General features: G+C 42.5%; 1 protein-coding gene across 2 annotated transcripts in view; it reads right to left on the bottom strand.

The window, feature by feature from the left end:
* MAPKBP1 (mitogen-activated protein kinase binding protein 1) overlaps positions 1 to 16,434 on the bottom strand; it is a 569,961-nt gene that overhangs the window by 243,302 nt on the left and 310,225 nt on the right. For both annotated transcript variants that reach the window (XM_053697823.1, XM_053697824.1), the window contains exon 4: positions 30 to 92. In XM_053697823.1, coding sequence (XP_053553798.1) covers positions 30 to 92 — 63 coding nt within the window. The remainder of the gene's footprint in view (positions 1 to 29; positions 93 to 16,434) is intronic.

Genomic DNA, 16,434 nt, shown 5'->3' with positions numbered 1-16,434 from the left:
GTTTTATTTACAAGGGCTCAGCTTCTTACCTGGAACTGTTCAGGATGTGGTATTGTTTGTTTTTCCTGGGGTTCAGCAACACAACAACACACCTAAAAAGAAAACAAGTGAGATGGTTAGATGGGATGTCAGGTAAGTTCCCATCTCAAATATTATCCTAAACAAAACAGTTCAGTTTGTTATAATCAATAAGAACATTCATTGCCATGGATTCATTATGCTGTGATTAAATGAGTTATTGAATTTAAAGGGACATGAAAGACAAAATAAAAAAACTTTAATGATAGTGTGTGCAATTTAAAGGGAAATGAACTCCAAAAGTTCTCTTTTGCAATTTAGACAGAGAATATCAATTAAAAAAAAAGTCTGGTTAACTCCTATTGTCAAATTTTGCTTTATTGTCATGGTACTCTTTGTTGAAGAAATACCTAGGTAGCCAACACACATCTGAAGAGCTACATGAGGGGAAAAGTGCTGCCCTCTAGTGCTCTTGCAACTGTATAACATTCTTGCAAAACTGCAACCATATAGTATCTAAGGAACGTGCACCAAGAGAACAAAGAACATTAATAGAAACAAACTGGAAAGTTGTTTAAATGCTATGCTCTGATTCATGAAAGAAAAATGTTGGGTTTGATGTCTCTAATAGACTTTTCAATCTCTCAAATTAATTTCTCTCTCTTGGTATCCAATGTTGAAAAGCATACCTAGATAGGCGCAAGAGCAGTAATGGACAACTGGAAGCTAACTGGTGTTTGGCGACTTAACACAAATGCCTCTTGTCACTGGCTCAGACACATTCAATTTGGTCCCAGTAGGTCTGGAGCAGACTAACTATGTACTTAACTGTATTGCAGGGGTTACACACAGTTATATGCAAGTAACAGTGCAATAGTAAAGTGCACTAAAACATAACATTTTATTTTTTGCATTGATGATGTCCCTTTCATTTTATTATTAAATGTAAAATATAAATTTTGTGTTTAAAAAAAATCCAATGTTTTAGTATAAGGAATTTGAGAATAGACTTTAATTTTATTTTTTATTTTTTTTTAATTTGTGAACATCTCCTTGAAAAAAAAATTGGAGGGTGATCAGCAGTCCCAGACATTAAGCCAAATTTATCGAATAGGTATTTTCTAGGGGGGAAATATTGGTTTGTAATTTAAATGAGTTTCTTTTAGTGACAGTATTTTTTTATGTGCATGGCATTGTAGAAAAACTGCATTTATGCTTATCTGATAAATTAATTTCTTTCATGATGGTGAGAGTCCACAAGCCATCAAGCGGAATTTAACTCCTGGCCACTAGGAGGCAAACCACGCCAACATAGCAGATCTTAATTCCAGCCACTTTTTCATAATCCCTCAGTTATACATATGTCCAAGAGAAAGAAGAAAAATAAAGCAGGAAAGATAAAGCACAGTAAGTGATGTGCAAACACATACAGCAGCATACTGTAGAAAAAATAAAGGGCAATTCGAGAACTTTCACTATAAATGAAAGAAAGAAATTTATCAGATAAGCATACGTTTTGTTCCTTTTCATAAGATGGTGAAAGTTCAGAGACAAACTTGTCAAAATGGTAGAAGTATATATATATATATATATATATATATATATATATATATATATATATATATATATATATATATATATACACACACACATATACACACACACATACACTGTATATATAAAATGTATTTTATGAGGGGACCAAGTAGCAGCCTTACAAATTTGTTCCTGAAAACCATTGCTCTAGAAGAATGAGCAGTAACCCCCTCTGGGGGTATAATCCCCACCTCCAAGTAGGCCTTGTGAATTAAAACACAAGAAAAGTTAAAAAGGATATTGACACGGTACAAATCGGCAGATCTCAGTCTCAAAAGGGACACTAAACCCAATTTTTCTTTCATGATTCAGCCAGAGAATGTAATATTAAGCAACTTTCTAATTTACTCCTATTATAATTTTCTTCGTTCTCATGCTATCTTTATTTGAAAAAGGCATCTAAGCTAAGGAGCCAGCAATTTGTTCGGTTCAGATCACTGGGCAGCACTTGTTTACTGGGGTTGTGAACCAAAAATGGGCCGGCTTCTAAGCTTACATTTTTGCTTTTCAAATAAAGAAAGTAAGAGAATGAAGAAAAAGTAATAGGAGTAAATTAGAAAGTTGCTTAAAATTGCATGCTCTACCTGAATCATGAAAAAAAAAATTGGGTTCAGTGTCCCTTTAAAGGGATTTGAAACCCATATTTTTTTCATGGTTCAGAGAACATGCAATTTTAAACAACTTTCTCAATTACTTCTATTATCAAATTGTCTTAATTCTCTTGTCTCTCTCATATGTTTTTAAAAAGCAGGGACTTAAGCTCAGGAGCATGCATGTGTCTGGAGCACTAGATGGCAGCACTATTTCCAGCCATGTAGTGCTCCAGACACCTACCTAGGTATTTCTACAACAAGGAATACCATAAGAATGAAGCAAGCAACCTACTTTCAGTTTAATGGCGTGATCGGGAAGCGCTTGTGAAGCGCTTTTAAAAAACAAGACTCGCTACATAGAAACCTGTAGCGAAGTTCAGGTAAATTAAATTTTAGAATAAAAAAAAATCTCTGAAAGCTTTGGATTTATAAAGTTGCCGCTAAGCTAATGTTATAAAATCCTGCACTACCATAAAATGTGCATCATCTGAGTTTGCAGCTATACTCAACCACCTTAATCCCAACAGCCACCCACCGGAGACTATTTGCCTTAAAAGCAGGCACACTATACTGCCGGACGACTTCAGGAGGCCTAAGCCTATACGTTTTCCGGACCTCTCCTTCCTCTGGACTCATCATATTAAATGAGGGATACAAGACCACCAGGACTCCATTATGGCTTATTCCTTTATATTCAGAAAATTGTGGGGTTAAACAATGTGACTGTCATGCAAGCCATTTACCATGCATACCAGCAAAAAGTAATAACGGACTTAAACACGGTAGTATGTTTAGACATTGTTTTCTTAGTTTCAAACCAATATATATGGACTGGTTGATGATCCTGTTCTTGTTGTGACATTAAAATGTGCTATATCACACTCACTGCTTAGATGACACTAATAGTTTATATATCTGGGGCCAAACATCTCATTAAGGCAAAAATAAATCCACCTGCAGGGCAGGTAGTGATAAGTACACTTATTTAACACCGCAGATAGTTTGACCTTTATGGTAAAATACAAATGAGCACTCATACATTTTGTTTGACTTGTTCTACTTCTTATAAATATACAATTTCAATTGTTTTAACTAGCACATCTTCTAGGTTCCAGATAGCTCTGTTTTTGGACCCTGCTGCTTGCGGCTGGAGGTAAGGAGAAAAAGACAGGTCTAATACCACACTGTCCTATACCTAAAAGTAGCTAGTTAACTATATAAGTTGTGCTAAACTCTCACACTAAGTTACGCACCTTATAAGATAATAGGACCTATAATATGCCACACATGACAGTTTATCTCCTGGAGTAGAGAGCTAATTATTAGTTGCCCTGGTCCCAAGACTTACTTAATGTACCCCAGTCAACTTACTACCCCATATTGTAATCCTTTCTCTAATGCTCAAACAGTAAATATTTCTTAGAATGTGTCTATCTTATGGCAGCATAGGAACATATGATTATATTACAGATGTGTCTAGCTGTATCTCTAGCATAGTCAATCTTCAATTTATTATCTTATTTATACCGATGCAACTTTTTCTTTTGTTTATTTACACTGTGCTCTATAATATCCCCTTTTAACATATTGTTTCTATATAATTGGTCTAAGAGTGACTTAAACCGTTATATCCTTGGGTAAAAAACGAGGACTTTATCTCTGAGGATATGTACCAGAACTGCTCTACTGTTGTAAAGTGAAATATATACCCGCATTATTTGTTTGTATGTACACTTATGTTCTCAATAAATAAAAAAATAATTTAAAAAGAAAAAAAAAATAGGAAATTGGGAATCGCAGGATAGAGCAGAACGTTCCGATACCTTTTTGGCTGAGGAAATTGCTAACAACAAGAGAACCTTCCAAGATAACAGTTGAATTTCAAGACTATGCATAGGCTCAAAAGGAGAAGCCTGAATAACTCTTAAAACGAAGTTACGGTTCCACAGAAGGGAAGCTGGTTTAATAATCGTTCTAATTAATGATTATGCTATTCTGTCTTTAGTGGTCCTTTTAATCACTAAGGAATGAAACAAAACAGTTTCTTCTTTTTCCTCTGTCAAGTTCAAGAATGTTCCCTCTTTAAAGCACGAACCACGTCAAGATTGTGTAATAGACGTTCCTTCTTTGAAGGAGGATTAGGACACAGTGACGGAACAACAATCTCCTGATTGATATTCTTATTAGATACCACCTTAGGAAGAAATCCAGGTTTGGTACGCAACACTACCTTATCTGTATGGAATATCAGATAAGGGGAATCACACTAAGGCAGATAACTCTGAAACTCTTCGAGCCGAAGAGATAGCTACCAAAAACATGGAATGCAGAGGTTCAAACGGAACCCCTGGAAGAACTTTAAGAACTAAATTTAAACTCCATTGTGGAGCAACAGGTTTAAACACAGGCTTGATTCTAACTAAAGCCTAACAAAAAGCCTGAACGTCTGGAACATCTGCCAGACGCTTATGCAGAAGAATAGACAGAGCAGAAATCTGTCCCTTTAAGGAAGCTGACAATCCCTTCTCCAATCCTTCTTGAAGAAAGGATAATATCCTAGGAATCCTGACTTTACTCCATGAGTAACCCTTGGATTCACACCAATGAAGATATTTACACCATATCTTATGATAGATTTTCCTTGTAACAGGCTTTCGAGCCTGAATTAAGGTATCAATGACCGACTCGGAGAAACCACGTTTTGATAAAATCAAGCGTTCAATCTCCAAGCAGTCAGCCGCACAGATATTAGATTTGGATGTTTGAATGGACCTTGGAGTAGAAGGTCCTGCCTCAGCGGCAGAGTCCATGGTGGAAGGGATGACATGTCCACCAGATGTGCATACCAAGTCCTGCGTGGCCACACAGGTACTATCAAAATCACCAAAGCTCTCTCCTGCTTGATCTTGGCAATCAGACGAGGGAGGAGAGGAAATGGTGGGAACACATAAGCCAGGCTGAAGGACCAGGGCACTGCTAGAGCATCTATCAGCGCTGCCTGGGGATCCCTTGACATGGACCCGTAACAGGGAAGCTTGGCGTTCTGACGAGACGCCATCAGATCCACTTCTGGTTTGCCCCATAGTTGAATCAGCTGGGCAAATACCTCCGGATGGAGCTCCCACTCCCCCGGATGAAAAGTCTGCCGACTTAGAAAATCCGCCTCCCAGTTCTCTACTCCTGGGATATGGATAGCTGAGAGATGGCAAGAGTGAACCTCTGCCCATAGAATTATCTTTGAAACCTCCAACATTGCCAGGGGGCTTCTTGCCCCCCTCTGATGGTTGATATAGTCTACAGTCGTGATATTGTCCGACTGAAATCTGATGAACCTGACCGCAGCTAGTGGAGGCCAAGCATGAAGAGCAATGAATATCGCTCTCAGTTCCAGAATGTTTATCAGGAGGAGGGCTTCCTCCTGAGTCCATGAACCCTGAGCCTTCAGGGAGTTCCAGACTGCGCCCCAGCCCAGAAGGCTGGCATCTGTCGTGACTACTCTGGCCTGCGGAAACTCATTCCCCTGGACAGATGGACCCGAGAGAACCACCAGAGAAGAGAATCCCTGGTCTCTTGATCCAGATTTAGCAGAGGGGACAAATCTGTGTAATCCCCATTCCACTGATTGAGTATGCAAAGTTGCAGTGGTCTGAGATGTAGACGGGCAAACGGAACTATGTCCGTTGCCGCTACCATTAGGCCGATTACTTCCATACACTGAGCCACTGACGGCCGAGAAGTGGAATGAAGAGCACGGGAGGAAGTTAGAAACTTTGATAACCTGACCTCTGTCAGAAAAATTCTAATTTCTACTGAATCTATCAGTGTTCCTAGGACGGAAACTCTTGTGAGAGGGGAGAGAGAACTCTTTTCTTCGTTCACCTTCCACCCGTGAGACCTCAGAAAGGCCAGAACAATGTCCGTATGGGACTTGGCGATTTGAAAAGTCGACGCCTGTATCAGAATGTCGTCTAGGTAAGGAGCCACCGCTATGCCCCGTGGCCTTAGAACCGCCAGTAGGGACCCTAGAACCTTCGTAAAGATTCTTGGTGCCGTGGCTAACCCGAAGGGAAGAGCCACAAACTGGTAATGCCTGTCTAAGAAGGCGAACCTGAGGAACTGATGATGATCTCTGTGAATCGGAATGTGGAGATAAGCATCCTTTAAGTCCACGGTAGTCATATTGACCCTCCTGGATCATAGGGAGGATGGTTCGGATAGTCTCCATCTTGAAGGATGGGACCCTGAGAAATTTGTTTAGGATCTTGAGATCCAAGATTGGTCTGAAAGTTCCCTCTTTTTTGGGAACTATAAACAGATTTGAATAGAAGACCTGCCCCTGTTCCTCCCTTGGAACTGGGTGGATCACTCCCATAACCAGTAGGTCTTTAACACAACGTAAGAATGCCTCTCTCTTTATCTGGTTTACAGATAATTGTGAGAGATGAAATCTCCCCTTTGGAGATGAAGCTTTGAAGTCCAGAAGATATCCCTGGGAAACTATCTCTAATGCCCAGGGATTCTGGACGTCTCTTGCCCAAGCCTGGGCAAAGAGAGAGAGAATCTGCCCCCCACTAGATCCGGTCCCGGATCGGGGGCTACTCCTTCATGCTGTCTTAGAGGCAGCCGCAGGTTTCTTGGCCTGCTTCCCCTTATTCCAAGCCTGGTTAGGTCTCCAGACTGGTTTGGACTGGGCGAAATTTCCCTCTTGTTTTGCATTACAGGAAACTGAAGCTGCGCCACTCTTGAAGTTTCAAAAGGAAAGAAAATTATTCTGTTTGGTCCTTAACTTATTGGACCTATCCTGAGGAAGGGCGTGACTTTTCCTCCAGTAATATCAGAAATGATCTCCTTCAGACCAGGCCCGAATAGGGTCTGTCCCTTGAAGGGGATGTTAAGAAGCTTAGACATTGAAGTATCGTCTGCTGACCAGGACTTAAGCCATATCGCCCTATGCGCCAAAATGGCAAAACCTGAATTCTTAGCCATTAGCTTGGCTAAATGAAAAATGGCGTCAGAAATAAAGGAGTTAGCTAACTTAAGAGCTTTAATCCTGTCTAGAATATCGTCTAACAGGGTCTCCACCTGTAAAGCCTCCTCAAGAGACTCAAACCAAAATGCCGCTGCAGCAGTAACTGGGGCAATGCATGCAAGAGGCTGGAGAATAAAACCTTGATGTATAAAAATTTTCTTAAGGAGACCCTCCAATTTTTTATCCATAGGATCTAGGAAAGCACAACTGTCCTCGACAGGGATAGTTGTACGCTTAGCTAGGGTGGAGACTGCTCCCTCCACCTTAGGAACCGTCTACCACGAGTCCCGTATGGTGGCATCTATGGGAAACATCTTTTAAAAGCAGGAGGGGGAGAGAACGGCACACCTGGTCTATCCCATTCCTTAGTAATAATTTCCGAAAACCTCTTAGGGACTGGAAAAACATCGGTGTAAACAGGTACTGCAAAGTATTTGTCCATTTTACACAATTTCTCTGGAACCACAATGGGGTCACAGTCATCCAGAGTCGCTAAAACCTCCCTAAGCAATAAGCGGAGGTGTTCAAGGTTAAATTTAAACGCCGTCATCTCAGAATCAGACTGAAGGAACGCCTTCCCTGAGTCTGAAATGTCACCCACAGATAGAAGCTCACCTGCCTCGGCTTCTGAGCATTGTGAGGGTATATCGGACACAGGCAATAAAGCGTCAGAAAGCTCTGTATTAATTCTAGCCCCAGAGCTGTCTCGCTTTCCTTGTAGCCCTGGCAGTTTGGAAAATACCTCTGTGAGGGTAGCATTCATAACTGCCGCCATGTCCTGTAAGGTAAAAGAATTAGACGCGCTAGATATACTTGGCGTCACTTGAGCGGGAGTTATAGGTTCTGACACATGGGGAGAGTTAGATGGCATAATCTCCCTCTTTTCAGTCAGAGAATCCCCTGGAGATAAATCTTTAAGCGCCATAATATGGTCTTTATAGTTTATAGAAATATCAGTACATTTGGTACACATTCTAAGAGGGGGTTCCACAATGGCTTCCAAACATATTGAACAAGGAGTTTCCTCTATGTCAGACATGTTTAACAGACTAGTAATGAGACAAGCAAGCTTGGAAAACACTTTAATAAAGGTGAAACTGCAATTAAACAAAAACGTTACTGTGCCTTTAAGAGAAAAAAAACTAGCACTTAAACTGCAAAACAGTGGGAAAAAAACAGTAAAATCTTTCACATTTTTACAATGTGAATAAGGGACTAAAGCAGCATTGCACCCACTTGCAAATGGATGATTAACCCCTTATTCCCCAAACCGGATTGAAAAACGTTAAAAAACGTTAAAAATCAATTGAGCACCATGCCACAGCTCTGCTAAGGCTCCTACCTGCCCTTAAATACGATTCTGTGCAGAAATAACCCCTTTGAAATGGTTCTCAGATGCCAGAGGACTCTTCCAAGGAAGCTGGATGTCTCAGTCTGTATTAAAACTGCGCAGTTAGAGCACTAAAATAGGCCCCTCCCACCATGTACTGGATGTCAGAGGGGCCTTAAGAAAATACTCCTAGGAGTATCTGACTAGCCATGTGGAAACTAGGCCCCAAATAAAAACTTATCTCCCTCAGAGAAAAAAAACGTCCTATTTATTTGAAATCATGTAAACGTTTTGTCACTAAGCAATATGAATATTGACATGAGTATTACCCTGTTATGTAAGCATGATCCCAGTCGCTGTTAAATCACTGCATCAGGCATACCTCAAATACACAAGGCTCTGTCAGCATTTTCTAGAACTTATTCCTCTCTCTAGAAATAAAAATACTGAACATACCTCAAAGCAGGTAATCTGCAGGCCGTTCCCCTAACTGAAGTTTTCCCATATTCATCAGTTATGTGTGAGAACAGCAATGGACCTTAGTTACAAACCGCTAAGATCATCAAATCTCCAGGCAGAACTCTTCTTCTAATTTTTGCCTGAGAGAAAAACAGTACAACGCCGGTACCGTTTAAAAATAAACTCTTGATTGAAGGTAAAACTACACTAAGTCACCACATATCTCTTGATACTTCCTTTCTTGTTGAGAGTTGCAAGAGAATGACTGGGGGTGGCAGTTAGGGGAGGAGCTATATAGACAGCTCTGCTGTGGGTGTCCTTTTGCAACTTCCTGTTGGGAAGGAGAATATCCGACAAGTAATGGATGAACCCGTGGACTGGATACACCTTACAAGAGAAAAGATGATAACACAAAGGTGTAGAGGTGTCTGAGGTTTAGTAAAAAATACTGTTTAATCTTAAGGGTGGGGTCGTGGACTCTTCATGTCTGGAAAGAAAGAAATTTATCAGGTAAGCATAAATTTTATTTTCTTTCCTAAGACATGGAGAGTCCACAACATCATTCCAATTACTAGTGGGAACCAATACCCAAGCTAGAGGACACGGAATGAACAGGGAGGGAGAACGAGACAGGAGGACCTAAACAGAAGGCACCACTGCTTGAAGAACCTTTCCCCTAAAAGAAGCCTCAGCCGAGGCAAAAGTATCAAATTTGGAAAAAAGTATGTAGAGAGGACCATGTTGCTGCCTTGCAAATCTGTTCCACAGAAGCTTAATTTTTGAAAGCCCAAGAAGAGGAGAAAGCCCTAGTGGAATGAACCGTAATTCTCTCAGGAGGCTGCTGTCCAGCAGTCTCATAAGCAAAACGAATCATACTTCTCAACCAGAGAGACAGAGAAGTAGTAGTGTCCTTCTGAACCTTACACGTTCCTGAGAAACAAACAGGGCAGAAGACTGGCGAAAATCCTTAGTGGCCTGTAGGTAGAATTTAAGAGTACGCACAACATCCAAGTTATGCAACAGATGTTTCTTTTGAGGAGGAGGATTAGGACAGAGAGAAGGAACAACAATTTCCTGATTAATATTTCTATCCGAAACAACCTTAGGAAGAAACCCCAATTTAGTACGAATGACCGCCTTATCCACATGAAAAATAAGGTAAGGTGAATCGCACTGTAGAGCCGAGAGTTCAGAAACTCTGCAAGCAGAAGAAATAGCGATAAGAAACAGAACTTTCCAACATAGCAACTTAATATCTACAGAATTCATTGGCTCAAATGGAGCCTGCTGCATAACTAAGAATTAGGTTAAGGCTCCAAGCAACAGGTTTAAACACAGGCCTGATTCTGAACAGGGCCTGACTAAAGGATTGAACATCAGGCGCATCCGCCAGACGCTTATGTAAAAGGATAATGCAGAAATCTGACAACCCTTTCTCCAGACCTTCCTGGAGAAAAGACAAAATTCAAGGAATCCTGACCCTACTCCAAGAGAAGCTCTTCGATTCACATCAACATAGGTATTTGCGCCATACCGTATGGTAAATTTTACGAGTAACAGGCTTGCGAACCTGAAGCATGGCATCAATGACTGAATCAGAAAACCCACGCTTAGGCAGAACTAAGCTTTCAATCTCCATGCAGTCAGCTTCAGAGAAAAGAGATTTGGATGAAGGAAAGGACCCTGAATTAGAAGGTCCTTCCTCAGAGGTAACCTCCAAGGAGGAAGAGATTACATCTTCACTAGGTCTGCAAACCAGATCCTGCGAGGCCATACGAGCAATGGACTCGTGGAAGGAGCTCAAACGAAGGAAACAGGTATGCTAGACCGAAGTCCCAAAGAACCGCCAGAGCATCTATCAGGACGGCCTGAGGAACTCTTGACCTTGAACCGTACCTTGGAAGCTTGGCGTTCTGACGAGATGCTATCAGATACAACTCCAGCACCCCCCTCGTGAGGGTTAACCTGGAGAACACCTCCGGATGAAGAGCCCACTCCCCGGGATGAAAGGTCTGTCTGCTCAGAAAATCCGCCTCCCAGTTGTCCACTCCTGGAATGTGGATGGCAGATAGACAATTGTGAGCTTCCGCCCACTGAATAATACGAGCCACCTCCTTCATGGCCAAGGAACTCAGAGTTCCTCCCTGGTTATTGATGTAAGCCACTGAGGTGATGTTGTCTGACTGGAATCTGATAAACCGGGCTAAGGTCAACTGAGGCCAAGCCATCAGGGCAATGAAGATCGCTCTCAACTCCAAGATTTTTATGGGGAGAGAAGACTCCTCCCGAATCCAGAGGGTCCTGAGCCTTTAACGAGTCCCTGACTGCTCCCCAGCCTAGCGGGCTGGCGTCCATGGTCATAATCACCCAGGAGGGTCTCCGGAAGCATCTGCCCTGAGACAGATGATCCTGAGAAATCCACCACGAGAGAGTCTCTTGTCAACTGGTCCAGATCTATCCTCAGCCAAATTGTCTCCGTTCCATTGTCTGAGCATGCATAATTGCAGAGCTCTTAAATGGAATCAAGCAAAGGGAATGGAAGCGACCATCAGACCAATTACCTCCATGCATTGAGCCACTGATGGACAAACAGACTGTAGAGAGGCAAGAGAAGTTTGGATTTTCTGACCACCGTCAGAAAAATCTCATCTATGATGGTCCCTAAGAAACACACCCTTGTAGCTGGAACAAGGGAACTCTCCTTCAGATTCAGTTTCCATCCGTGGTAACGTAGAAAAGACAACAATATCTCTGTATGAGAGTTTGCTAGTTGGAAACATGGCGCTTGAACCAATATGTCGTCCAGGTAAGGCGCCACCGCAATTCCATGAGACCTGACAACTGCCAAGAGAGCCCCCAGAACCTTTGTGAAAATTATGGGAGCTATGGCAAGGCCAAAAAGGAAGAGCAACAAATTGAAAGTGCTTGTCTAGGAAAAGAGAATCTCAGGAACTGGTGATGATCCCTGTGGATGGGAACATTAAGATACGCGTACTTCAGGTCTATGGTCGTCATGAACTGACCCTCTTGGACTAAAGGAAGAAAGGAATGAATAGTTTCCATTTTGAAGGAGAGTACCCTAAGAAATTTGTAGACAATTTAGGTCTAAAATGGTTCGAAAAGTTTCCTCATTTTTGGGAACCACAGACAGATTGGAATAGAATCCTAGACCCAGTTCCTTTACTGGGACTGGAACAATCACTCCCAGGGAGGAAAGGTCCTGAACGCAGCTTAAAGAACGCTTCTCTTTTTACCTGATCCCCAGATAACCTTGAGGAGGAGGAATCTGCCCCTGGGAGGACGAGACTTGAATTCTATTTTGTAACCCTGAGATACTATGTCCACAGCCCAAGGGTCTGGGACACATGTATCCAAGCTTGTTAAAACAAGGAAAGTCTGCCCCCACTTGATCCAATCCCGGACCGGGGGCAGACCCTTCATGCTGATTAAGTCTCAGACAAAGGCTTTCCTGATTGTTTACCTTATTCCAAGTCTGATTGGATTTCAAGGAGGACTTAGACTGCTCCGGCTTGGAGGAGGGCGAGGAAGACTTTTGACCCTTGAAGTTACGAAAGGAACGAAAATTAGAATTAGGACGTCCTTTAGGTCTATTCTTCTTGTCTTGCGGTAGAAAGGACCCCTTTCAGAAATTATTTCCACCAAACCAGGACCAAACAGGGTCTTACCCTTGTAAGGCAACGACAGGAGCTTGAACTTGGAGGTAACATCAGCTGACCAAGATTTTAGCCACAGAGCCCTGCGGGCTAGGACAGTGAAGTCAGACATCTTGGCTTCTAGTCGAATGACCCTTCTACCTTAGGCACAGTGCGCCATGAGTCCCGAATGGAGTAAGCAACAGGAAACATCTTTTTAAAGACAGGAGACGGGGAAAAAGGTACCCCTGGCTTATCCCATTCCTGTGCAATGATCTCCGATACATGATCTGGAACAGGAAACACTTCCACAGAGGAAGGAACATCATAGTATTTGTAGATTTTTTAGGTTTGACAGTGACAGAAGAATCCGAGTTGTCCAAAGTAGCCAGTACCTCCTATAGAAGTAAACAAAGGTGTTTAAGCTTAAATCTCAAGTTTACTTCTTCAGAATCAGTCTGGATTTACACTGTAAGAATCTGAGATTTTACCCTCAGAAGCTACTGAGGTATCATCCCCACTCATGGGGGAGGTCAACCTTTGCAACAGCAGATTGACACCTTATCAGAAATATGCTTTGATTCCCTCTTGCACTTCCCCATCATGGGAAAAGCAGATAAAGCCACAGACACCGCAGAAGATATCTGTGCAGCAAAATCTACAGGCAAAAACATGCCTCCAGGAGGCTGAGAGGAACCACAGGGCACTGTATGTGATGCCATTGATGCTTGGGACGTTTGAGGAGAAAGCTGTGGCATATCATGAACAGCATCATCCTGAGAGACTATAGGCTCAGAAGTGAGTCATTTATCCTTAGATTTTAAAGGTCCTATCTAAGCAAGAGGAGCAAAATTGCATAGGCAAAACAATTTGGGCCTCTAAGCACAACAAACATCTATCAAAAGAATCAGACCCCTGTTCAGAGTCCATAGAAAATTGCAAAAAAACAAGTACAGTCACTTTAAATTTGCACAAAAAAAATGCTAAGACCTAATTAGGGAAAAAACGCACAATTTGCACCTCTACACCTCAGACAGTCTGAACTTGCAAACTTTACTCCCAAGGCCAAAAATCTCCAGTAGTTTGAGCAAACAACCACCACAGCAGAGAGTTCACTTAGAAAAGACGCTGTTCCATTCCAACTTGCAAACGGAAGAGTGGGAGGTCACGTGAGCGGCAGTGCCTGCCCACTGCACAAAAAAAATCCTTACCAAAGGATTACATATGTCCCATGAAAGTAATGCATAATTTATAGTGCAAGACTCCAGTACCTAGGAGGCAAAAAGCACCTACCTGCATATCCAGCTGCTGGACAGGAAGACTGCTCACAAGGTGTGAAAGAACACATACTCCTATCAGAGACCAGTAGAAAAAACAGAATTTATGTTTACCTGATAAATTACTTTCTCCAACGGTGTGTCCGGTCCACGGCGTCATCCTTACTTGTGGGATATTCTCTTCCCCAACAGGAAATGGCAAAGAGCCCAGCAAAGCTGGTCACATGATCCCTCCTAGGATCCGCCTACCCCAGTCATTCGACCGACGTTAAGGAGGAATATTTGCATAGGAGAAACCATATGATACCGTGGTGACTGTAGTTAAAGAAAATAAATTATCAGACCTGATTAAAAAACCAGGGCGGGCCGTGGACCAGACACACCGTTGGAGAAAGTAATTTATCAGGTAAACATAAATTCTGTTTTCTCCAACATAGGTGTGTCCGGTCCACGGCGTCATCCTTACTTGTGGGAACCAATACCAAAGCTTTAGGACACGGATGAAGGGAGGGAGCAAATCAGGTCACCTAAATGGAAGGCACCACGGCTTGCAAAACCTTTCTCCCAAAAATAGCCTCAGAAGAAGCAAACGTATCAAACTTGTAAAATTTGGTAAAAGTGTGCAGTGAAGACCAAGTCGCTGCCCTACATATCTGATCAACAGAAGCCTCGTTCTTGAAGGCCCATGTGGAAGCCACAGCCCTAGTGGAATGAGCTGTGATTCTTTCAGGAGGCTGCCGTCCGGCAGTCTCGTAAGCCAATCTGATGATGCTTTTAATCCAAAAAGAGAGAGAGGTAGAAGTAGCTTTTTGACCTCTCCTTTTACCAGAATAAACAACAAACAAGGAAGATGTTTGTCTAAAATCCTTTGTAGCATCTAAATAGAATTTTAGAGCGCGAACAACATCCAAATTGTGCAACAAACGTTCCTTCTTCGAAACTGGTTTCGGACACAAAGAAGGCACGACTATCTCCTGGTTAATGTTTTTGTTAGAAACAACTTTTGGAAGAAAACCAGGTTTAGTACGTAAAACCACCTTATCTGCATGGAACACCAGATAAGGAGGAGAACACTGCAGAGCAGATAATTCTGAAACTCTTCTAGCAGAAGAAATTGCAACCAAAAACAAAACTTTCCAAGATAATAACTTAATATCAACGGAATGTAAGGGTTCAAACGGAACCCCCTGAAGAACTGAAAGAACTAAGTTGAGACTCCAAGGAGGAGTCAAAGGTTTGTAAACAGGCTTGATTCTAACCAGAGCCTGAACAAAGGCTTGAACATCTGGCACAGCTGCCAGTTTTTTGTGAAGTAACACAGACAAGGCAGAAATCTGTCCCTTCAAGGAACTTGCAGATAATCCTTTCTCCAATCCTTCTTGAAGAAAGGATAGAATCTTAGGAATCTTTACCTTGTCCCAAGGGAATCCTTTAGATTCACACCAACAGATATATTTTTTCCATATTTTGTGGTAAATTTTTCTAGTTACAGGCTTTCTGGCCTGAACAAGAGTATCAATAACAGAATCTGAGAACCCTCGTTTTGATAAGATCAAGCGTTCAATCTCCAAGCAGTCAGCTGGAGTGAGACCAGATTCGGATGTTCGAACGGACCTTGAACAAGAAGGTCTCGTCTCAAAGGTAGCTTCCATGGTGGAGCCGATGACATATTCACCAGATCTGCATACCAAGTCCTGCGTGGCCACGCAGGAGCTATCAAGATCACCGACGCCCTCTCCTGATTGATCCTGGCTACCAGCCTGGGGATGAGAGGAAACGGCGGGAATACATAAGCTAGTTTGAAGATCCAAGGTGCTACTAGTGCATCTACTAGAGTCGCCTTGGGATCCCTGGATCTGGACCCGTAGCAAGGAACCTTGAAGTTCTGACGAGAGGCCATCAGATCCATGTCTGGAATGCCCCACAGTTGAGTAATTTGGGCAAAGATTTCCGGATGGAGTTCCCACTCCCCCGGATGTAATGTCTGACGACTCAGAAAATCCGCTTCCCAATTTTCCACTCCTGGGATGTGGATTGCAGACAGGTGGCAGGAGTGAGTCTCCGCCCATTGAATGATTTTGGTCACTTCTTCCATCGCCAGGGAACTCCTTGTTCCCCCCTGATGGTTGATGTACGCAACAGTCGTCATGTTGTCTGATTGAAACCGTATGAACTTGGCCTTTGCTAGCTGAGGCCAAGCCTTGAGAGCATTGAATATCGCTCTCAGTTCCAGAATATTTATCGGTAGAAGAGATTCTTCCCGAGACCAAAGACCCTGAGCTTTCAGGGATCCCCAGACCGCGCCCCAGCCCATCAGACTGGCGTCGGTCGTGACAATGACCCACTCTGGTCTGCGGAAGGTCATCCCTTGTGACAGGTTGTCCAGGGACAGCCACCAACGGAGTGAGTCTCTGGTCCTCTGATTTACTTGTATCTTCGGAGACAAGTCTGTATAGTCCCCATTCCACTGACTGAGCAT

The sequence above is a fragment of the Bombina bombina genome, chromosome 1 (assembly GCF_027579735.1).
Source record: "Bombina bombina isolate aBomBom1 chromosome 1, aBomBom1.pri, whole genome shotgun sequence".
NCBI lineage: Eukaryota > Metazoa > Chordata > Amphibia > Anura > Bombinatoridae > Bombina > Bombina bombina.
This window is presented reverse-complemented; position numbering and strand designations above follow the sequence as displayed.